The sequence below is a fragment of the Myotis myotis genome, unplaced genomic scaffold (assembly GCF_014108235.1).
Source record: "Myotis myotis isolate mMyoMyo1 unplaced genomic scaffold, mMyoMyo1.p scaffold_m19_p_2, whole genome shotgun sequence".
NCBI classification, from domain to species: domain Eukaryota; kingdom Metazoa; phylum Chordata; class Mammalia; order Chiroptera; family Vespertilionidae; genus Myotis; species Myotis myotis.
In genome coordinates this window covers 178611487-178636761 of record NW_023416324.1, presented here as the reverse complement: position 1 = coordinate 178636761, position 25275 = coordinate 178611487, and the positions used below count along the sequence as shown (strand labels likewise).

Sequence of the window (25275 nt, the reverse complement as noted above, 5' to 3'; positions counted from 1 at the left end):
GGTCATGGGTTCATTCTCAGTCAAGGGCACAAACCTGGGTTGCAGGTTTGATCCCCAGCCCTGGTCAGGGCTCGTGTAGGAAGCAACCAATTGACGTGTCTCTCCCACACTGATGTTTCTCTCTCTATCTCTCTCTCTCTCTCTCCCTCCCTCCAGCCCTTCCACTCTTAAAAGCAGTGAGGATTAAATAAAATAAATCTGTTGCCCTGGCCAGTGTTTCCCAGTGGTTAGAGTGTTGGCCCAAGCACCCAAGGGTCACGAGTTCGATTCCCAGTCAAGGGAATGTAACTGAGTTGCAGGTTTGATCCCCAGTCCTGGTTGGGATGCGTGCAGGGGGCAACCAACCAATGTATCTCTCTCACATCTATGTTTTTCTCTCTCTCACTGAGGTTCAGTTTCCTCAGCTACAAAATGAAGTAACACCATCTACCTCACAGGGTTGCTATGAGGATTAAATGAGATGGGCAAGTGGCCATGTGCTTGGCCAGTCATTCCAGACAAGAATAGCATAAGAAAATTACAAGTCAATATCCCTGGATGAACAGAGATGCAAAAAAAAATCTCAAAATATTAACAAATGGAATTCAACAATACATTAAAAGGACCATACAGCATGACCAAGTGTTTATTCCAGGGATGCAAGTATGGTTCAATATCTACAAATCAATCAATGTGATAAACCACATTAACAAAATGAAAAATAAAAATCATATGATCATCTCAATAGACGCAGAAAAAGCATTTGACAAAACCCAACATCCATATATAATAAAAAAATCTCTCAGCAAAGTGGGCATAGAGGGAACATAGCTCAAAATAATAAAGGCTATATATGTGGGCTATATATATATATATATATATATAGCCCACAGTTAACATCATACTCACTGGTGAAAAGCTGAAAGCTTTTCCTTTAAGATCAGAAACTAGACCAGGATGTCCACTCTCTCATCACTTTTATTCAACATAGCACTGGAAGTCCTTGCAAAAGCAATTAGGCAAGAAAAAGAAATGAAAAGCCTGGCCAGCATGGCTCATTGGTTGATTGTCAACCTATGAACCAGGAGGTCACGATTTGATTCCCCATCAGGGCACATGTCTGGGTTGCAGGCTTGATCCCTGGTTGGGGCCTGCAACCGACCAATTATTCTCTTTCATCATTGATGTTTCTATCTCTCTTTCCCTCTCCCTTCCTCTCTGAAATCAATGGGGGGTTGGGGGAGGAGGAAGTAAAAATATCACTACTGTATTTGTAGATGACACAGTATGATATATAGGAAATCCTAGAAACTCACACACAAAAAAACCTGTTAGAACTAATAAATGGATTCAACAAAGTTGCAGAATACAAAATCAATATACAGAAATCTGTTGTGTATCTGTATACTGATAAAGAACTATGAAAAAGAGAAATTAAGAAAACAATCCCATTTACAATTGCATCAAAAAATTAAAAGACTAGGAATCAATTTAAACAAAGAGGTAAAAGATAAAACACTAAAAACTATAAAACACTGATGTGAAGATGCAAATAAATGAAAAGATATTTTATGCTCATGGACTGGAATACTTAGTATTATTTAAATGTCCATACTACCCAAAGCAATCTGCAGATTCAATGTAATCACTATCAAAGCCCATGGCATTTTTCAAGGAAATAGAACAAATCCTAAAATTTGTATGGAACCACAAAAAACACCCAAATAACAAAAGAAATCTTTAGAAACAAAAACAAAGCTGAAGGCATCAGCTGCTCTCTCATTTTAAACTATATTCCAGAGCTACAGTAATCAAAACAGTATGGTATTGGCATAAAAACAAGCATACATATCAATGGAACAGAAGACAGCCCACAAATAAACCCAATACAACTCAACAACAAATCTGATTTAAAAAATGGGTAGAGAATCTGAATAGACATTTTCCAAATAAAATGTAAAGAAATACATGAAAATGTGTTTGACATCACTAATAATCAGGATAATGCAAATCAAAACCACAATGCAATATATCACCTTACATGTTAGAATGGCTATTATCAAAAAAAAAAAGAATAAATAGCACGTATTGGTGAGGATGTAGAGAAAGGGGACTCCTGATGCACTGTTGTTGGGGTGTACTAAGGAACTGGTTGTAGCCTCTTTGGAAAACAGAATGCAGGTTTCGCAAAAAATTTAAAATAAAACTACCATATGATTCAGCAATTCTACTTCTGAAGAACTGTATTTGTCTGAAAAAAAATGAAAATACTAACTCAAAAAGATACAGACGTCCCATGTTCTGTGAATAATAGCAGCATTATTTACAACAGCCTAAAATGGAAACAGCCTAAGTGTCCATTGACAGATGAATGGATAAAGTAAAGGTGATACATCTATATAATGGAATATTACTCAGACATAAAAATGAAAGAAATCTTGCCATTTGCAACAACATGGATGGACCTTGAGGGCATTATGCTAAGTGAAAAAGTCAGAGAGATAAATACCTTATGATCTCGCTTATTTGTAAAATCTCCAAAAAGAAAAGAAAGAAACTCATAAATACAGAGAAATTTTCTAAAAATAAGATGGGCATGTGACCATGTGCTTGGCTAATCAGTAGATCTTGCTCAGCATATGGAGCAAGTCACAAAAAGTAGAGAGAGAGGGAATCCTTTCTGGTGGTGGCAACAACATCTAACTCAGAGGTTAGCCCATGGAGCCTTCCCTGATCATTCCAGGCAAAATAAATCCCTCTTTGTTTTGTCAGCTTTGTTCAGACACCTAAGGTATCAACTCCAAGTTCTTACTCACATCTAGATCTTTAACTTCTTTGCATTCCCGGCAATAAGACTGGTTATGATTTCAATCCACTGGTTATTTCAATCAACCTTTCCCCAGTGAGTGTTCTTGGCCCAGTCCTTGTTCTCCCTGCTCCTGCTCCTGTCCCTCCTTTCTTGTGATATCTTTGTAGAGAGCCTGTGCTTGTTCCTTTTTTTCTTACTCTTCACTTTTAAATGAGATGAGTTCTTCCAAAATACCTATTGCAAAAGCTCATATTGGAGAGGGCCACGGCGGTAGTCCAAGTTATTAGAGATTCTCCCTGCTTCATGCCAAAGGCCTCCATTTAGATTTGTAAGTTGTTTCAGCCCTTACTTTTTCCCTGTGAAAAGAAGTAAGCAACGCCAGGCTACCCACAAGTCTCTCTCCTCCACTCTGTCAACAAGAGGCTTCCTAAAAGATGGCAAGTCTGTACCCTTTCATTTTTTTTCTCTGCCTATCTTGATATTCCTCAGTCCAGAGAAGCATCTGTTCCCATTGCTCCAAAAAAGGATTATTGGAGTTGTCCCTGAGGGAGTGCCACCTACTCTGTATGAGATTCACAGCTGCAGAAACCCCTCTCAGAGCCTTCCCCCCAAAGCATCGCTATATTTGACAACTTTCCCCATCCTATTATGAAGTTCCAAGTGTCTTTCAATTGTGTTAAAGATGGAGCTTGTATTTGTTTCTTATGCTCTTTACTGTTTTCAGTTGATTTGCAAGAGTAAAAGATGACACGTCTTTATTATGCCACTAATACCTTTTAATGTTTTTTGCAATGTAATGTTTTACAGGTGAATAATTTTTAGTATATTACAATGTGATAATCTGCCTCGTCGTATTGCACCAAAAAAAATCAAACTATGACTCCAGGTGTGTGACTAAGAAGAGAAGTATGCTTGTCTTTCAGGAGGGATTACATATATGATATTCACTTCTTTGGGACACAGAGGCCATTAGTCCAACATACGTATTTGTTAGGAATGATTTCTGGAGAGTTCTTTAAATATATGATAAAACAAATTGACCATTTCTTGTCTCATAAATTATTTAACATCTGTAGACTGATGACCTAATGAACAAATCTAGTTCATTCATTACTGGTATGAGATAAAAATGTTAAAAATGTTTTTGAGAAAATGAAAAGGATTGCTCTTACCTGGATCTGATTCCGTAGTTGTTCGGCTTCCTGCCTCAACTGTTCCAGTTCACTCATTTTTGGAAAATTTTTACTTCAAAATTAACAACACAAAACAACTATAAAAAATAGAAAGAGACGAATTCAGTTCTCCATTTACAGGTTAATCTACTTTGAAAATATTGACATATAGTTTCTTTTTGTTCCTTCTGAAATGCCAATGAGATAGTCAATTATTACTAGAATGTAAAATTGCTAAGTACATATAGACCGAGATTATTTATAAAGGGTATTATGGCGGAATGTGACTAGAGCAGTGATGATGAACCTTTTGAGCTCGGCGTGTCAGCATTTTGAAAAACCCTAACTTAACTCTGGTGCCATGTCACACATAGAAATTTTTTGATATCTGCAACCATAGTAAAACAAAGGCTTATATTTTTGATATTTATTTTATATATTTAAATGCCATTTAACAAAGAAAAATCAACCAAAAAAATGAGTTCGTGTCAGAGGTCATAGGTTCGCCATCACTGGACTAGAGGATGGAAGCGAAATCTTGAATTGTAGTTTTCAAGACTAAACTAGAGAGAATTCGTACTAGAATGGAGTCTTGTGAGAAGCACTTCCCAACAGGGCACACACAGACATACCCACTTAAATGTCTAATAAACACCTCCAACTTACTGCTTCAAAACTAACCCCACCCTACCCCAGGTCTTCCCTATCTCGGTAAACGGTAATCCCATCCTTCCAATCGTTTAAGCCAAAGACATGGGAGTCATCCTTAACTTCTGTTCCCTTCACACCCTACACGGAAACCATCAGCAACGCATGCCAAACAGTCCTTCAAAAAAGATTCCAGGATTTGACCAACCCTGGTTATGTCCACTTTGAGCGCCTTGGTCCAAGCCATCATCATCTCTCACCGGGTCTCCTTTCTATTGCTTTCAACCACGCTCCAATCTATATTCTAAATATAGCAATTAGTGATCCTTTCAAAGCACAAATCACTCTTCCGCTTTAATTCCTACTGCAGTTTTCCGCTCCACTCGGAGGAGAGACTTACTCTTTATTTTGATTTAGAGTCCTACTCAACTCTTACACACACCCCTCTGACCTCATCTGTCTCTCTCTCACTCGGATCCAGCCCCTCAGAAGCTTTCTTCATGTTCCTGGAACACACCAAGTAGCTCTGGCCTCCCAGTCCTTACTCTTGCTCTTCCCTCTGCCTGAAATGCTCTTACACTCCCCCCTCCCCCCGCCCCAGGTCCTTTACTTCTGCTTCCATGCTACCTCTCGGGGACCTTCCCTGATAGCACTTATGCACCCATCTAGCCTCCTCACTCTCTCTCAATCAGGTCACCAAAGACTCAACACCATTTAGCATGTATCTGCTTATTTGTTGTCTTGTTTCCTTCTAGCAGAATATAAGCTCCTTAATGCAGGGACTTGGACACTTTCTTCTTCAGTAAATAAGCTAACCTGAAATCGCTTAAGAAATAAAGGGAACTTTGTTCTAAAGATTTAGGATGAATCACAGAACCAAAAGGCATGACTCTTACCACCTCAGGAAGAGACCAGAGGCTAAAACTGGTAGCATTCGTTTTCTAACTGTCCTGCTTTTCTCTTCAGATCTTTGTTTTTCCTCTTTCTACAGAATTACTTCCTCTGCTTCTCTGAGCAAAAGGCTCAGTTTATATCTGCTCAGGGCATGATTAGAACCCAAATTCCCATAAGAACTTTTTTCAGGTATCCATCTTTATTCACTTCAACTCTGAAGTGGTATTGAAATTGCTGAGTAAAACAACTTTTAAACTAGTTTAAAATGCTCTTTCAACTACTGTAACTTCTTGACCAAGTTCTTTTTTGACATGAATATTTGATTCATTTAACACAGTTTAGGTAACTATCATACAGTGAGAGCATGTAAGTGGAGCAGAAAGCAGCATATCAGTTATCTTTTAAAAGCCAGCTGTACCAGTTACAAATATCAAAAGTACCAATGAGCCACTGTGTCCAAGCCAATTTATTAAACAAAATGGGAAATACAGTTGCATAATTCAAACTGCCTTCTCCCTCCACTTCTTCAAATGTCCACAGAATTTTTAATAAAGCAAGGCATTATGTAGCTTGTACAATTATACTGCTGTGTTAGTGAATAGCTATTTTAATCATACGAGACAGAAATACAAGTAGCTTAGCTACTAATAATTTTCATTCTGATCATGAAAGCATATAAAATGAAAATATAATTTCTACACTTTGTAAAATTCAAAAAAACCCTAACCCCATAATGAGTTAGGTAGGATATTTAAAAAGCTTTTATGATCATTCCTAACAAGGAATTTAAATACACTCTTGCCTACTCATCCCAAGTATTCTGTATACGGATATACCCATGTGGCTTTCTCTCTCAAGAAGTCAGCAAAAAACTTAAGAGTGGCATGGGTGAACGGATAAGAGAGAAAAATAGAAGTTAGAGATGCTTAAACTGTAGCATAGGCATTAAGTTTTGGTTTTTCATTTTGCTATCAAATTTCTCATTACACTGAATTTTTTTTTCCTTGGGTTGGGTGTGGGATTTTTATTTTATTATTTTTTAATCCTCATCCAAGAGTATTTTTCCATTGATTTTTAGAGAGAGTGGAAGAGAGAGGGAAACAGAGAGAGAAATATCGATGTGAAAGAAACGTCCCAACCAGCGCCCGGGCTGGGGAGGAGCCTGCAACCGAGGTGCGTGCTCTTGACCAGAATTGAATCGGGGACCCTTTGGCCTGCAGTCCAATGCTCTATCCACTGAGCCAAACCGGCTAGGGCTACACTGAATATATATTTTTTTAAATGTTAAGATTTTATTCACAAAGCTTCTTTGTTGTACAGAAAGTAAAAATGCTGTTACAGTCTTGGTGTAACTGGTAGCCACAGCTGGTTGCCTCACCAATCACAGCTATCCACGCTACAGCAAGAGTCTTATAGGAAAACCTAGCAACGCTTACAGTTCTGTTGGGGTGCAGTCCCCAAGCTTGGTGGTGAATTTCCAAAAGGGACTAAATGGAGGAAGGCGGAATGTCACAGGAACTATTCTTTGGCTCTTTGGGTGGGTGGGTGTCCTGGGGTTTGTATCACAGTTACCTTTTTTTTAAAAAAAAAAACAGCTACCAAATCCATATGATGAGCATTCCAACCAATACTGAACAGTTCTTTTTTTTGCAGATTTGGGTTCTTAATCATCTTCTCCTTCATCATCTATTTCTCTCTTCCTCTTTTCACCTTTCCCGCATTCTTCCTCCTCTTCATCCTCATCCTCATCCTCATTGTCTTCATCTTCATCAACTTCTCCATCATCTCCAAATTCTTCCTCCTCCCCACTGACTTCATCTTCATCCTCTTCTCCTTCTACATCTTCGTCTTCATCCTCTTCATCATCAAATTCTTCTTCCTCACCATCCTCATCCTCCTCGTCCTCCTCATCTTCTCCTTCTTCATCATCCTCTTCTTCATCCACACCGTCCACCTCAGCATCTGAGTCAGGAGCTTCTCGATCCTCTCGGTCATAGCCATCCAGGTAAGTCAGCTGGGGCAAGAGCTTGAAGACACTCTCTCGGTAGTCATTCAGGTTAGTAACCTCACAGTTCAAAAGATCCAGGCTTTTCAGACATTCCAACTTTTTCAAAGGTTCCCAGGTACTGATATCTTTCAGTTTATTTCCACTTGAATTTAGATGTGTGAGATTTGGAAGTTTTTCTGCCAACATGTCCAGACATCCAGAGATTCTATTGTCACTGAGCTCCAGCTTTTTCCATTTTGGTCGTTTGGGGAGATTTGAAACTGAAATCAAGCCTACATTTACTAAACTGAGGAACTCTAAGTTCACAAATTCATCTGTTAAGTCCTCAATTTTCCCATCATCTGATTTGCAATTGTCCAGGACAAGTTCTCGAACAGCGGCCGGGGTCCGGTTCCTCAGTTCCAGGTGCACCCTCTTCTTCATGTCCATGTTTCCCTCTTCCCCCCTCTTCAAACTTAACTTTCCGCGGCGGGGGCAGAGGGGGGAGAGGCGTCCCGGCCTGCGCAGCGAGGGCTGTTGGGAGGGGTCGGCTGCGGCGGAGGCCAGCGGGCGTGGGGCTGAGCTGCGGGCAGCTTGCGGGCAGGCGAGCGGAACCCCCGGAGCCAAGTTACTCGAGGGAGCCTACACTGAATATTTTTAAATGTCCCAGAAGTAAACCAATTCAGCGTCTTGTAAACCGAAGGCAACCTGTGTTGTCTGTGTTTCGGGAAACAAATAAGGTGCTGCTCCCAGGGTCAGGTCTGTTTCCCTTCGCCTAACTGCTATTTTCTAACGTAGTTCATTCTTTCACCAAATGTTGACTGAATTTCTGTTATGTGCCAAGAATCGGGGCTACGCGTGAATAAGGCAGTCCCAGCTCTCCAGCACGTGGCAGTCTAAGAGGAAACGCAGATGTGTAAGCACACACTCTCTCAGGTCCACAACCCATTACCCTATGCCCTAGGGCCAGATCCGTTTCAGAATTTGGAAGTTTTCAGATTTTAAAAAAGTGTATTCATTATATATCACATAATACCCCACTAGACCCTGGGAAAGGATGTCACATAATCAGGAAGGAGTGCTCCTGTAGCAAAAACGTAAGCACATTCATACGAGGTGGGGGAAAATCGGCCAGCAAGTGTCCTATTAGATCAGGTGAGGTTGTGGCACCAAATGAATTCAAATCACATAAGTTTTTTTTAAAAAAATATATGTTTTTATTGATTATATTTTTAGAGAGAGAAGAAGGGAAAGGGATAGAGCAATAGAAACATCAATGATGAGAATCACTGATTGGCTGCCTCCTACACGCCCCTTACTGGGGATGTGCCCACAACTCAGACAAGTGCCCTGACAGGGAATTGAAACTGTGACCTCCTGGTTCATAGGTCAACACTCAACCACTGAGCCACAGCAGCTGGGCTACACTGGAAGCTTTAAATGAATAGATCTAGCTTTTTTTCCGGTCAACATTTTGGGAAACTTTCAGAAAGTTTTTTTTCTTGCGTTATTCCTGTTATTTTTATCTATAGGCCTAAAATACAAAAAAAATGAGCATTCTCCTGACCTACAGTCAATCCAGGTCATCATGTGGCCCACTCTTCCACTCAACAAACATGTATTTAACACCTTCCCTCACAGGAATGGCCCCACTCCACTCAGAAAAGCAGCTGGCTAATAATAATTACATCAAGATGCAAGTGCTACAAATGTTCAAGGTTTACGCCACCAAAACCAATTGTTTCATGAGAACGCAGCTGAACTCAATATACTGAAGATTTCCCTTAAACTTTATGCAATACATTTTGAAACCACCGTCGGTGTATCTGTTGAAACCATTTTAGTGTGCTTATATTTTTAGCTGTACTACCTCAAAGTAACAAGTTCTATAAATTCACTGTCAGCTATGTCAAACAGCATAGTTGACAGTGAATTTATTTACCTTTTACTTAGTCCTAAAACTACCTTCTCTAAGTCGCGACACCTCTAGTTTTAGGATTCCTAAGACTGTGTGAACTAAACATTAGGAAAATAAATCATGATTATGTAAATTACAAACCATAACCTTGACAGTCTATCTTTTCTCATATGACTCTACTCAAGTATTATCGCCTCTTGGATTTTTTGATAGGACCATGTGAGGCTCACCCTGTATCACTAAGTCACATAGTCTTGTATCGCGTTAAAGTCACATAATTTGTTTTTGTTTAACCAGAAAAAAAAGCCTTAAATTTATCAGACTTGGTTACATATTACTCTGTTATATGAAAATGTTTTTTAATGAATCTTACTGCTAAAGAATGAAAATATGACAACCAGGGATATCAGAATTCCATCTAGCAAATGTTTATGAGAGCCTAACAGGCATCATGATCTAGTTTACTTGCTGACTTGGCGTCACTGGACAAAAGATGACTTGTGCAATTAACATATTCATGGAAAGGTAGCTACAATTCCATGTGTTCACAGCTTTAACAAAAGTAAAATATTTAAAGTTACCAATAATAGCCCTGGCCCGTGTGGCTCAGTTGGTTGGAGCATCACCCATACACCGAAAGGTCTCAGGTTCCATTCCCAGTCGGGGCACATACCTAGGTTGCAGGGGATCCCTGGTGGGGGCACCTGCGGAAGGCAACTGATTAATGTTCACTCACACACCGATGTTTCTCTTCTCTTTTCTTCTCTTCTCTTCTCTTCTCTTCTCTTCTCTTCTCTTCCCTCCTCTTCTGTTTCTCTCTCTCTCTCTCTCTCTCTCTCTCTCTCTCTCTCTCTCTCTCTCTCTCTCTCTCTCTCTCCTTACTACCAATAATAAGTTGCCGATCATAATTAGTACTCTAGTGTTAATTCGAGTCTTTCCCCCAGTGCAGATTTCATTCTAACAGAAAGCTATAACACCTAAAGGTGCCGGAAGCCGGTCCATCCTTGCTGCTTGACACAGTCGCTGCAGGAAAGAAACATCTGCACAGCATATGTTTCAAAGGACCTGGCGTATATAGCATACTGTTCTTAATATGTTTGCTCCCCTTAGCGCTGTGTGTTTTAACCAAGGTCACCTCTCCGAGAAAGGTTGTTTCCCCAGGTAGGAATTTTTCCCTGAAGTCAGGGAGGGGATGCCCCTCCTAGAAAGGTTGCTTCCCCAGGTAGGAATTTTTCCCTGAAGTCAGGGAGGGGATAAAACTCCTTAACTAAGTGCCAGGCGGGTAGTTAATCACTACAAACAATCATGCTTAAGCTACATAATCTTTACTCCCTGGAATGGAGATAAGAAACACCCTAACTTTTGTAATAGAAATTGACAGGATTAAAATCAACTGGTATAAATACGGATGTAACAAGACAATAAACAGCAGAACTTCGCTGGAGATCCAGACCAGAACTTGGCTGGAGGTCCTGGCTAGAGATCCTGGCTAGGCTGCTGATCAACTGAATGTTGTCTCCGTGTCATTCCTTCTTCGCCGACTCCATCCACACCTTCAGGGACCCCTGGACCTGCTGGGGTTGGACCCCGGCATAAAGGGACAAGATAAGACCTTGGAGGTTTTACTAATTAAAAAGCAAGTGTGTGACATTGGTCTGTGATGAACAGACATCCACCAATGCTACTTCAGCATCCCGCTTTATTTACCAAGATACCATACAACTGCTGTCAGGGGTTTAGACCAACAGCTAATGAGTGACTCAGGCCAGCCATTTGGGATTCCACTCCATCCCCAACTCCTTACCCTCACCACCAATGTTCTCAAAACCCATCAATCAAAGGGACCTTGAACAGTGAGTTCATTTTGTCACATTTAGTTTTATTCTACTGCTCTGATTTTCCTGACGTTTGCATCCTGCAACACTTAGTATCACATGCACCAGCAGCCTTAAAGGGAACACAGGTTACTCCTTATCCCTCATACTCTCATCATCACCTCTAACACCTTCACAAAGACATTCCCTCACTGGAAGATTAGTTAGCACATAAACATGGGTGAAATTTACACACCAACGTTTCTCCTCTTCTTTATATCTTAAGACATGGAGGAGTCTTTGTGTGTGTTTTTAAATTTGTTTTTCTCCCTCAAACGCCTCTGTAATGGCACATTAACAATTAATAAACATAATAAAATCCCTTGCTAATAAATTTTAATTCCCATTGATAAAGGTTAATACATAACCATGAAGACTAACATCTAAGTTTAAAAATCATTAAGTACCAACTGCTTTTGCTTCTTACGCTGTAGGATAAGGAGACGACATTTTTCAAAGTTGACAGTCCCCCTCCCCCATGCCAACAGCTTCCCTAGAGGCCCGTTTCATAAGTGATGCACATAATGACGAGCCCTTGACAAATTTAAATTCCCTAAGTAGTCAGCTGTCTACCATTTCCCGTTTAAATAGATAATTTAATTTACAGAAGTCTAGAAAGTAAAAAAATATATTTTTAATTATTTCCTTTTAACAGCTGGTCACTATAAGCCTTATTAACTATCCTGGATAAAATGTACTAGTATAACCTATGTCACATGCTAATTAGACAACAACGCCTCATTCATTACTGGGCTTTAATTTCACTTGACCAAATAGTTAAAACCCAGTTTTTGTACTTGAAACAATTCCTGGGTAAAGGTGCTTAGGTGGGGACCTCATACAAATTGAAGGGGGGGCGGGGGGAATGGAGTCAAGCCATTGCTAAATGTTACCATAACAAAAAATCAAACACTCCTCTGGAAGAGCCCAGAGATGATGAGCTCTCTGAGCACCGGGACCACTGTTCGCACCTTCGTCTCTCCCAAGGTAGTGTTCTCACTTTAGGGTACAGATTCCATCTATTTCTCTAGAGTCTATGGCTAAAATTTATTACAAGTTAGATGATGAGGAAATAGCGAGGCTTTTAAACACAAGATATTTTTGAATAGATAAGAATGAATGTTTAAGGTTAGTTATTGCCAAATGTTTATATAACAAAAAATCCTATATAACAAAAGGCTAATATGCAAATCGACTGAACGGAGGAACGACCGGTCACTATGATGCACACTGACCACCAGGGGGCAGACGCTCAATGCAGGAGCTGCCCCCTGGTGATCAGTGCACTCCCACAGGGGGAGCTCTGCTCAGCCAGAAGCCCTGAGCCAGGCTCACGGCTGGTGAGCACAGTGGCGGTGGCGGGAGCCTCTCTTGCCTCTGCAGCAGTGCTAAGGATGTCCGACCATCAGTCGGACATTCCCCGAGGGCTCCCAGACTGCGAGAGGGCGCAGGCCAGGCTGAGGGACCACCAACCCCCCCACCCCCCCAGTGCACGATTTTGTGTACTGGGCCTCTAGTTACAAATATAAATCAACAGGAGAGCTGATATGAAATATTATGCGGCTATTAAGAAGAGAATGTCAGAGCTCTAAGTACTGGCAAAGATGCCAACACTAATATGCCCTCTGAACAAATGCTCCCTTTTGGGGCTCCAACTGTAAGCAGATAAGGATCCTGGTGGGAGGAGTTTGCTCTTACCCAGCAAAGTATATATGGAGTTTCCTTGGTAATAACTGCTACAACCAAAATTGGGGAGGGGGGAATTTAAGCTGTACAATCCTGTAGGGGTCCTAATATATGGTGACAAAGATTTGACTTTGGGTGGTGGGCACATGGTGCAAAAGAGACCCACACCTTTTCTTGTAACATAGAAACCCACACCTGAAACCTATATGATCATGTTGACCAGTGTCACCCTAATAATAACAAATAAATAAATAAACATAAAATGTGGACATTAAGAGAAATTTTAATATTATTTTAGCAGGTCACTAGCACATTAGTATTGAAATCATTATTTCATACTTTTTTAAAAACATATTTTTATCGATTTTAGAGAGGAAGGGAGAGGGAGAGAGAAATAGAAACATCAATGATGAGAGAGAATCATTGATCGGCTGCTTCCTGCATGTCCCCCACTGGGGATTGAGCCCCCAACCCAGGCATATGGCCTGACCAGGAATCAAACCATGACCTCCTGGTTCATAGGTCTATGCTCAATCACTGAGCCACATTGGCCAGTCAGGCCATTATCTCATACTTTAAAACATTAAATAAGATATAGTTCCCAGCAATTCGAGAAGGAAAGGCTCTCCGTAATGCATCCTGGAAAAATGGTATTGAGGAACAGGTGGTACGGAGGAATTTATCATGCACTTTCTGATATAACTATTGCGCCAAAGGAAATTCTTTGGTACCTGTACCATCCTTCGGACATTAGGAAGGTAGTGAAACATCATAATCAAGAGTGCTGCCTCTTGCCTGGCCAGTGTGGTTCAGTGGTTGAGTGTCAACCTATGAACCAGAAGTTCACGGTTCCATTCCCAGTCGGGGCACAAGCCGGGGTTGCGGGCTGGATCCCCAACAGGGGGTATAGAGGAGGCAGCCAATCTCTGATTCTCTCATTATTGATGTTTCTATCTCCCTCTCCCTTCCTCTCTGCAAGCAATAAAAATATATAAAAAATAAAATAAAATGAAGAGCAGAGTCTGAATTTAAAAAAAAAAAAAAAGGAGTGCTGCCCCTAGTACCCAGCGGTTAGGGTTTGAGTGCTAGCTTCTCCACTGGTGTATGTTAACTGACATGTAGAAAAATCAACAAAGGTTAACCGAAATTCTTATTACAGTTGAGAAAAAGGTGCCTTTGAATTAAATATGGAAAAATGTTTAAAGTATTTTAATGGAAAGAATTATTTTTAAGCAGACATCATAATAATAATAATAGTACTTATTATTATTATTATTATTTAGAGAGAAAGAGAGAGAGAGAAAGAAATATTGATGTGAGACCGGAGATTGAACCCACAGCCCAGGTATGTGCCCTTGACTGGGAGTTGAACCTGAGACCCTTTGGCGTTCAGGCCAACACTCTAACTGCTGAGCCACACCAACCAGGGCAAGGTTCTTCCATTTTCATTTCTTCCTACCAACCTACTCTATTCATCTGCTGCTTATTTTGATTACTCCCACCAGAGGGCAGACAAAAGGAAGATGAAGTGATAGAAAACAAAGTTGGTAACTTGTTATCTTCCAGAGAAGCTGTAGCAGTGTCACCAAGAAACTTTAAACAGCACTAACATTATTAGATTCTCGGAGACAGTGTCACTTGAAAATAGGATTAGGTAAAACACAGCAAAAAAAGTTAGCAAATATTAATTCATATATCTATTCATTTATTTAAATATCTGAGTTCCAAACACATGCCAGGCACATTCCAGGCTCCAAGGGATTCCGCAGTCATCAAAACAAGCCAAAGTTCCCGTTGTCATGGAGCCTTATTCTATATCTGTCTAGGAGACAGATAATAAAGCACAGAAATAAGTAACAGTTTCAAGTACAGATAAATACTACACAGGGAAATTAGAGGGTGACAAGGAAGGCTATTTTTAAATAAATTAATCTAAGTAAAGACCTGAATGAAATGACTGAATGAGTTATGCCTTAAAAGGGGGAAGAGCAGCCCAGGCAGGAGAAACAGTAAATGCAAAGGCCGAGCCGCAGAAACCAAGCTGGCGTGCTGCTGAATCAACAGCAGGGAGGAGAGTGCGGCTGGAGGGAAGGGCGCAATGCACAAGAGATTAGGGGGACCAGCAGGAGGAACCCTATCATGTGATCAAGGAGGCCTGCTGACCATAGTGAAAACTTCAGATTTTATCTCACCGGAATGGGTTCAGATGACTGAGAGACATCTGACTAGTGTGACATTTTTTAAAAGTTCGTGCTGGCTGCTGGGGGACAGAGATTGGAAGCGGAAAGACCAGTTAGCTGCCCCAGCAGTTCAGGCCCGGAAAGAGGGTGGTTTGACACAAAAGTAGTGGCATTAGAGATGATGGAGTAATTTTTAAGTTAGAGCCCATAATACTTGCAATGGAAGAATAGACATCCGGTGAGTGAAACAGGGGAACTGAGGGTAACCCTAACCACTGAGCAAAAACAGCCAAACCAGCCAGGGCTACTGTGTCTCTTCTAAGAACAAGGGTATTCTCTTACATGATCCCAGTACAATCAAATTCAGGACGCTTAACATTGATACACCACCATTATTTAATATGCAGTACATATTCAAATTTTATAATGTTCTTGAGCAACTGGATCCTTTCTCTCCCTTTCTTTCTCTCTCTCTCTCTCTCTCTCTCTCTGCAACTGAATTTTCAATCCAAGATCCAATCCAGAATTATGCATTGCATTTCACTGCCAGGTATCATGAACTTCCTTTAATCTGCAACAGTCCCTTTTGCTTTTGTCTTTCAGGACATGAACATACTGGAAGACTACAACCAGTTACTTTGTAGAACAATCCTCAATTAAGGTTCCTCAGTTGTTTCCTCATGAATAGATTTTGGTTAAGCATTTTAGAAACACTGCAGAAGAGTAATGATGTCCCTAGTTTAAGCACATCAAGAAGGATATGTTTATCCCACTACCAGTGATATTAACTTTGGTCACTTGGTTGAAGTGGTGTCTGCCAGATTTCTCCACTGTGAAGTTGTTTTTCTCTTGGTCATTAACCTCTAGAGCAGCGGTTCTCAACCTGTGGGCCGCGACCCCTTTGGGGGTTGAACGACTCTTTCACAGGGGTTGCCTAAGACCATCAGAAAACACATATATAATTACATATTGTTTTTGTGATTAATCACTATGCTTTAATTATGTTCAATTTGTAACAATGAAAATACATCCTGCATATCAGATATTTACATTACGATTCATAACAGTAGCAAAATTACAGTTATGAAGTAGCAACAAAAATAATTTTACGGTTGGGGTCACCGCAACATGAGGAACTGTATTAAAGGGTCGTGGCATTAGGAAGGTTGAGAACCACTGCTCTAGAGAGATCATTGGAAATTGTATTAATATCATTTTCCCTACCGAACTTTCTCCATTAGTAGTACTTGCCTGAATTACCATTACCATGATAATTGCAAACTGTTGACTAATATCATTTCTTCTACATTTTTAAAAAAATATGTGTTTATTGGTTTCAGAGAGGAAGGGAGAGAGAAACATCGATGATAAGAGCGAATCATTGATTGGCTGCCTCCTGCATACTGCCTACTGAGGATAGAGCCCGCAACCTGGGCATGTGCCCTGACTAGGGAGTTGAACCGTGACCTCCTGGTTCATAGATTGATGCTAAACCACTGAGCCACACCAGCCAGGCTCTTCTACATTTTTTATTGGCAATCTATCTAGCAGATCTTTCCCCTTTTCCTTATTTTATTTATTTACTAGAGGCCTGGTACACAATTCATGCACCAGGGGGTCCCTCAGCCTGGCCTGCAGGATCGGGCCGAAACCGGCTCTCTGAGGTGTCCCAGATTGCAAGAGGGTGCAGGCTAGGCTGAGGGACCCCACCGGTGCATGATTGGGGCTGGGGAGGGACACAGGAGGTTGACCAGCTGGGGAGGGATCACGGGAGGGCTCCAGGGTGTGTCTGGCCCATCTAGGTCAGTTGGGATTGGCTGAACCCCAGCAGCAAGCTAACCTACTGGTTGGAGCATCTGCCCCCTGATGGTTAGTGCATGTCATAGCGAGTGGTGAGCAGCCTTAACATATCATTAGCATATTATGTTTTGATTGGTTGAATGGATGACTGGACGACCAGACACTTAGCATATTAGGCTTTTATTATATAGGACTAGAGGCCCGGTGCACAAAAATTTGTGCACTCGGGGGGAAGGGGGGTCCCTCAGCCCGGCCTGTGCCCTCTCGCAGTCTGGGACCCCTCGGGAGATAACGACCTGCTGGCTTAGGCCCGCTCCCGGGTGGCAGAGGGCAGGCCCAATCCCTAGGTGCAGCCCCTGGTCGGGCTCAGAGCAGGGCCGATTGGGGAGTTGGGGCGCCTTCCCCTGTCATGCACAGAGCAGGGCGGATTGGAAGGTTGTGATGCCACCCTCAGTCACGCTCAGGGTAGGGCCGATTGGGGGGTTGGGGCACCGCCCCCTGTCACACTCAAGGCAGGGTCGATGGGGAGGTTGCGGCGCCACCCCCTGTCACGCACAGAGCAGGGCCAATCAAGGGGTTGGGGAGCTCCCCCCTGTCACTCACAGAGTAGGGCCCATCAGGGGGATTGGGGCTCCGTACCCTGTCACACACAGAGCAGGGTCAATCAGGGGGTTGGGGAGCTCCCCCCTGTCACTCACAGAGTAGAGCCAATAGGGGAGTGGGGGCACCGCCCCCTGTCACACACAGAGCAGGGCGGATAAGAGGGTTGGGGCGTCGCCCTCTATCACCCACAGAGCAGGGCAGATCAGGGGGTTGGGGCACCGCCACTCTCACACTCAGGCAGGGCCGATGGGGAGGTTATGGCTCTACCCCGTCACACACAGAGCAGGGCCCGTGGGGGGCCAGGGGGTTGGGGCACCGCACCCTGTCACACACAGAGCAGGGCCGATCGGGGGGTTGGGGCACCGCATGCTGTCACACACAGAGCCGCACGGTGATCAGGGGGTTGGGGAGCTCCACCCTATCAGGCACAGAGCAGGGCTGATCAGGGGGTTGGGATGCCTTCCCCTGTCACGAACAGAGCAGGGCAGATAGGGAGGTTGTGGCCCCGCCCCCTGTCACACACAGAGCAGGGCCCGTGGGGGGGCTTGGGGCGCCACACCCTGTCACACACAGAGCCGCAAGGCGATCAGGAGGTTGGGGAGCTCCACCCTATCCGGCACAGAGCAGGGCTGATCAGGGGGTTGGGGCGCCTCCCTCTGTCACGAACAGAGCAGGGCGGATAGGGAGGTTGGGCCCCGCCCCCTGTCATACACAGAGCCACAGGGCGATCAGGGGATTTGGGCGCTGCCCCCTGTCACGCTGATCCTGGTGCCAGGAGGCCTTGCGGCTCCTCTGATCCCGGTGCTGGGAGGCATATTACCCTTTTACTATATAGGATAGAGTCCTGGTGCACGGGTGGGGGCCAGCTGGTTTGCCCTGAAGGGTGTCCTGGATCAGGGTGGGGGTCCCCACTGGGGTGCCTGGCCAGTCTGGGTGAGGGGCTGAGGGCTGTTTTCAGGCTGGCAGGTGACTGAAGCTCCCAACTGCTCCTTTTTTTCTTTTTTTTTTTAATTCTGGGCCAGCTTTAGCTCTGGCTCCAGGTCTGAGGCCTCTGCTGCTGAAAGCAGGTATCTGGTTTGTTTCGGTTCTCTAATCAAAACTTTGTATCAACTCCAGCTCTGAGATCCCGGCTGGCTGAAAGCAGGTTTCTGGGGTTTTGTTTAGCTTCTATATTTGTAACTATGTTTCAAACTGCAAGCTCAGAGGCCGGCAAGGCAGGCGGGGAATGTTGGTTTCCTCCGTCACTGAAGCAAGCAAGCCTCATGTTCGCTTCAAGCTGCCTGGCTGCCGGCCGCCATCTTGGCTGGCAGTTAATTTGCATATCACCCTGATTAGCCAACGGGAAGGGTAGCGGATGTACACTAGTTACCATGTTTCTCTTTTATTAGATAGGATGATAGATTTGTGAACTCTTATTTTAGTCAATAGGTTATAATACATTATTATCATTAATTCATTTTGATGCTCAAATTTTCCCAGATTTGGCCATTCAAGCTAGTTCCTACGTCCTTTTCACATGCCCCATCAATTTTTTTGAACACTTCTTTTACTTTGTATTCTAGGCTCATCCTATACTTCCCCTGTTCCAGCTCTGGAACCAGCTAACTAGATCTGAGCACTGGTTGTGTTCACTGCTACTAGGATATCATTTTTTCTAGGCCCTTTTGTTAGACAGGAAGAGGAAATATATGCGTATAAACATATGAATGTATGTGTATTTTAATCACAAGTTCATATTGATAACTCTAATTCCAATCCAACACAAGGAGTTGTTCATTGCCTTCTCCCATTTCATATTTTTATTTCCTTTCTCCCACAGTTAAAACCCCAGATCCCCAAATATCAATAAATTTACTCATTTGCCCAATCCTACTATATACACAAATCTATTTTAGGACTGCTATGTCTCATCTCTACCACTATAAATAATAGCCTACTATACAGGGTTCAAGATTTTTCTGGCAGTTCTTTTTACCTTTATATTAAAGGTATATAGTCAAAGTCCTATGTTAAAAACATACTTGGGAGCCAAATATATGTTGATAGAAGATGATGTGACTTTTGGTGGGGGCACATAATGCAATACACAGATCATGTACCATAGAAATGTATACTTGAAACTTATATGATCCTATTAACCAATGGGACCCCAATAAATTTAATAAAATATAAAAAATAAAAACATACTTGGGCCCTAGCCAGTTTGGCTCAGTGGATAGAGCGTCGGCCTGCGGACTGAGAGGTCCCAGGTTCGATTCCGGTCAAGGGCATGTACCTGGGTTGCGGGCACATCCCCAGTGGGAGATGTGCAGGAGGCAGCTGGTCGATGTTTCTCTCTTATCGATGTTTCTGACTCTCTATCCCAGTCCCTTCCTCTCTGTGAATAATCAATAAAATATATTTTAAAAACAAACAATAAAACATACTTGGATTCATTTTTTTTCCCTCTGAGAGTTGATGTTATTCATTGAAATACAATTGGTTCAGTTGTTGCTGTTTGTATTCAATTTTGGAGGTTTTTTTCACCCAACCTCATTGAACATATAAAACATTAACAACTTTCCTAAACTCAAAAGTATACAAAAAGGTATAATCAGAGCATTCCCTCCATTATCCTTTTTACTCAGTTCCTACCCACCACCCATTCCCTGTAGGTAACTAATTAGCTTCTGGTTATCTCAAAAAAATATTTGGTTTTGTTCTACCAAAAAATTATGCTTTCTACATGTTGAGCAGAGATGGGGCAGAATACTGGATCGAGAAAGAATTTTATTTAAGACTAGAGGCCCAGGGCATAATTCATGCACTCGAAGGAGGGGGCCCCTCAGACCGGCCTGTGCCCTCTCACAGACCCGGACCTCTCAGGGGATGTCCGCCTGCCAGCTTAGGCCTGCTCCCTGTGGGCAGTTGTACATCCCCCGAGGTGTCCTTAGCGCTGCCTCAGAGGCAAGAGAAGCTCCCCCCACCGCTGCTGTGCTTGCCAGCCATGAGCCCGGCTTCTGGCTGAGCAGCACTCCCTCTGTGGGAGCACACTGACCACCAGGGGGCAGCTCCTGCATTGAGCGTCTGCCCCCTGGTGGTCAGTGTGCATCATAGTAATCGGTCATTCCGCTGTTCAGTTGATTTGCATATTAGGGCTTTATTATATAGGATGGCACACATAACAGAATGTTTCTATAATAATTAAATGATTCCATAGAAACTGAAACTGAAGCTGTAGGAGGGACAGGACAATTAAAGGGGGAAATATCTATTAAAATGTCTTCTGGTTTAGCCCTGGCTGAGTGGTTCAGTTGGTTGGAGCATTGTCTGGTACACCAAAAAGGTGGCAGGTTTGATTACCCATCAAGGCACATGCCTAAGTTGTGGGTTCAATTCTTTGTCAGGGCACATACAGAGGCAACCAATCTCCCTCCCTGTCTTTCTCTCTACCTTCCTCTCTCTCTAAAATTCAAGAAAAACTTATTCTCGGGTGAGGATTGAAAATAAAAATATATATGTATCTTCTAGTTTAATTTGAGGGATATCAAAAGGTTACCAAATTTCAAAATAGGTTGCCATCCTGTTTGTAACCTTCCAAATGAGTTATATCTATGGCTTTAGAGAACCCACATTGAAATGGGGTTATTATTTTGGAAGGACAACTAAGCTGTCACTACCTATTAATGTCAATAGAATTCTGCCACAGCAAGAGGTAGGTTTTGAACTCTGAGCTAGATGTTTGATCAGGAATAGACAGGTGAGAGGAGAATGGCTCAGGTGAGGATCTGTGTAATAACACAAACAAACAATAACAATCATTCTGGAAAAACAAACCGCATCTCTAACATGTTTTGGGAAAGTTACAGATATGCTAATAATGTATGCTAGTAATGGAGGGTCATTCCTCATGCACTGGCTCTAAGTCAATAAGGCACAGAGAACATGGACTTTAGAGATGGAGAGGTCTGACCTCGAATCCCAGCTGAGTTACTCAACTACATGGTCACTGGCACATCTCAGGGGTGGTTTCCTTAACTGTAGAACTGAATAATGCCTCCTTTGCCAAGTTAATGTGAGATATAAATAGAATAATGTATAACACTGCCCCTGATCCAGAACAGATGTTCAATAAACAGATGTCCCTATAATAAATGCAGATTAAACTAGTCAGCAAGGTGAAGAAGCTAATCACACAGTGTACCTCAACAACCTGCCTGAAAGAAATCAGAGAAATCACACCATCTCAAGCAGTATTTGGTAAGGGCAGAAAAATGTACAACACTTACTTGCAATTCTCAGTCTTCAAAATGTCCCAGACTCTATTTTTAAAGTGTAAAAATATGTGCTGACATACTAAAGTGCCAATGATTTAAAAGAAACAATTCTGGTGAGATGTCTAGCAAATGGTACAAACTTCCAGCTATAAGATGAGTAAGTCCTGGGGATCTTCTGTACAGCATGGTGACTATGGATAACAATATTCCATTGCACACTTGAAAGTTGCTAAGAGAAATCTTAAATGCCTCATACATCCTTCCCCCAAAAGTAATTATGTGAGGTAATGGGTGTGGTTAACTAACCTTATTGTGGTAATCATTTTGCAATATATGTATGTCAAATCATCACATTGTACATCTTAAACTTACACAATGTTATATGTCAATTATATCTCAATAAAGCTGGAGAAATACTGAAAGAAGCAATCCTATAAGTTATTCTGAGAAATGACTCAGAATAACCTAAATAATGCCTATGCCTCACAAAGTGATAAACCTAAATATATCACAAGCCATACTAAACAATTTTATAATTTTATAAATGTGTACACAAGAGAATTAACCATGCTCAGAAAACAACATTTTGGTCCTAGCTGGTTTGGCTCAGTGGGTAGAGCGTCGGCCTGTGGACTGACGAGTCCTGGGTTCGATTCCTATCAAGGGCCAGGATTGCAGGCTCAATCCCCAGTAGGGGCGTAGAGGAGGCAGCCGATCAGTGATTCTCTCTCATCACTGATGTTTCTGTCTCTCTCTCTGTCTCCCTTCCTCTCTGAAATCAATAAAAATATATTTAAAAAGCAAAACAAAAAAAAAACACTTTAAAAAAAAACATTTGTAAAAGTTTCTATTTCAGTTTCAAATTTATCTACAACCTAAAATGCAACAAGGAAAATCTTAAAGTGAACTTTAACCAAATACTGAAATATACAATAAACTTTCAGAGCAGTGGACAAAAAAGGGGGGGAGGGGGTTTCTGTAATAAATCTATCTGAAAGTAACCTCATGGAGTGATCGGATCAGAAATCCCTAACTGGGCAGGTTACAGTGGGTAGTTACACCTCAGGCCTATAACTGCCCTAGTAAAAGGTTATCTTTATCTTAAGTAACCCTGTCCATTGTTTTCTGTGCATCTAGGTTAACACACCTTTGAAATGTCCCTTTTTGAGACACCCTCAAGAGAGCATAAAACCTTGTTAAGTATCCTGCCATCCAGCGACTTTCAACCAGTGTAATGAGGCAGGCCCACTGGTGTGCTGCAAGCATTTTTTAAACATGTAATAGCTGACCTCTTCCTCTTAGGTCGTCAAATTAAAAAGGACAACAGCCAACACAACAATAGCTGTGCAATGTGAATGCATGAATCAAAATTACATTTTTAGGTCAGATTGGCCAAAAATATACTTTTTGGTGTGCCACAGAATTTTAGTAATTATGTGTGCCATGAGAGGAAAAGGGTTTTTTAAAATCGCTGCTGTAATCCAATCGACCAGTGACTTCCCTGCCTTGCCTTTTCCTATGGGTTCATACAATGTTCCTTATGTTCCCTCCTTAATTCCAAATGTGTAAAAAGAGCAAAAAAACCCCCTGCAAAACTGTAATTCTCCAGGAACATTTGACATCTTGCATCCCCAAATGTAGTCAGTTTGGCCCAAATAAACTCTTCTAACAATTCTCTACAGCTTTGGAAGGTCCTTACCTCCACAGAGCCGAGGGTCAGTAATAACCTGAAAGCCCCACACTTAAGAGTCTTAAAATATGCAATGGCAGAGACTCCACGAATGCCATCTTGTGTACACAGACCTTTGTTTTCCTCCCGAGTAGGAACGACTTCTCTTTCATCTTAAATAAGCAGTGTGTGCTCTATCTCTGCTCTACAAGATGTACTAAAAGGCCCCCATCTCAGTTTACAACGCTAAAATGGGCTGATAACACAGTGATCTAACCAACAATTAAATGCCTTCAGAAGACTTCCCAGCAGGGTGCCAATCCACGGCGGAGCTGTTTTGCCCATGGCAGACAGATGCATCCAAATCTTTCACTAGAAGAGAAATCGAAGGAGTGGAAAAAGGGGAAGAGAGAGGATGCAAAATAACAACGCACAGCTTCTATAAACAAATGAAAGTCTGTTTTTGAGCTTGTGGAAAGTCAATCCTCCCTTGCCGAAGAGTAATAAATATCAACACACACGGCAATCATTTGTGTTTTGCACAGAAAAAGGACGTGGAGAGTAAAGGAAAACATTTTGCCATGTACTGAACTTCCAAGTGTTCGAAATCCATTAATTTCCCCCACCCCACCTCCAAAATGCTGGGCATCATAACATTTCCCAAGTAAATTTAACACGAAACCGCTGGGCTCTTTTTTAGCACTCAGCGGAGAACTTTTATGAGCTTTCCCGGCGCTCTCCACCCAATACCCTTCTGGGCATTTCCCAATAACCGCTATTTTCAAGGCAAACACGAGCTCTCGCTCTGCCCCCCGGCGGGCTCGGGGCGCGGAGAGGAACCTGGGGGTCCCGAGGCCAGGGATACCGACCGTCCTCCCGCTTCCCAGGAAATGCCCAAGGCGGCGGCCGAGCGGCCGGTCTCCGCGCGGGAGCAGAGCGCGACTGAGACGCGCCCGCCCCGTCGCTCTCCCTCGGGGTCTGCCGCCCGGAGTCCCCAGTCCCCGCGTCGGGAGGCACCCAGCCGGCCCAGCGCCGCCAACGGGCCGGGTTCCGTCGGAGCGGCCCCGCGGCGCCTCACGCCCCCTGCGGGAAGCTCGGGGTCCCCCGGCGGGGCGCACCGCCGAGCCGCCCTCGCGCGATCGCCGCCTACCTGGAGGAGCTCGGGCCCGCGTCCACCGCCGGGCGCTGCCTGGGTCCGCGGGATTCTCAGCAGCCCCACGCGCGCCGAGCTGGCAAGCAGAGCGCCGAGCACCGCCGAGACCAGCGCCGCCGAGAGCCGTCGGCCACACCCAGGCCCGCGCCTCCCCGCTGCCAACTCCGCGACGCGCCGGGCCGGGGCGTGGACGTGGCCGCAGGCGCGAGGCGCGAGGCGCGAGGCACGAGGCGCGCGGAACCGGCGGGGACGCGCTGCGGGCGCGCGCAGACCCTGGAGCGCGCGCGCGCGGCCTGGGCGGGGGGCGCAGGGAGCGGGCAGCTTCTGCTTCCTATTTTCTGTCTCGTTTCCTGCCAGAAGAAGAAAAACATTAATTCCCGGGCAGTTTCGTTTTCTTGTCGGCGTGGCGCCTGGACGCCGCGCATACTTCTGAGTAGCGCCCAAGTGGTGTGGCCGGTTTCCTTCCTGGCACCGCAGAAGCCTCAGTGCGCTCGTGGGCAGGAGAGCGGGGCCGACTTGGAAGACCCCAAGGTCCCGTTTAGATCGACCTTATTACATTCTAAAGTAAGAAGTAAACGGAAGCCCAGAGTTATACAAAATTGCATTGCAATCCCCGCGCTACCATCGCTAGTGGTGCGACCGTACCG

The 25275-nt window shown here is 43.3% G+C and overlaps 2 protein-coding genes across 3 annotated transcripts in view; both read right to left on the bottom strand.

Moving 5' to 3' along the window:
• Positions 1-24819, bottom strand: part of GNB4 (G protein subunit beta 4) — a 41650-nt gene extending 16831 nt beyond the window's left edge. The window contains exons 1-2 of one of the 2 annotated variants that reach the window (XM_036349581.1): positions 24626-24819; positions 3961-4058 (exon numbers count right to left, since the gene is read on the bottom strand). In XM_036349581.1, coding sequence (XP_036205474.1) covers positions 3961-4017 — 57 coding nt within the window. In that variant the 5' untranslated portion in view covers positions 4018-4058; positions 24626-24819. Of the gene's footprint in view, positions 1-3960; positions 4059-21818; positions 22318-24625 lie in introns of those variants that run through there. The other variant, XM_036349582.1, reaches the window with a different exon arrangement.
• On the bottom strand, positions 7092-8457 carry LOC118676151 (acidic leucine-rich nuclear phosphoprotein 32 family member B-like). Its single transcript, XM_036349585.1, has one exon. It carries the CDS (start codon positions 7937-7939, stop codon positions 7166-7168), a length of 774 nt encoding a protein of 257 aa, XP_036205478.1. The 5' UTR covers positions 7940-8457; the 3' UTR covers positions 7092-7165.
• Positions 24820-25275: the final 456 nt, after the last annotated feature.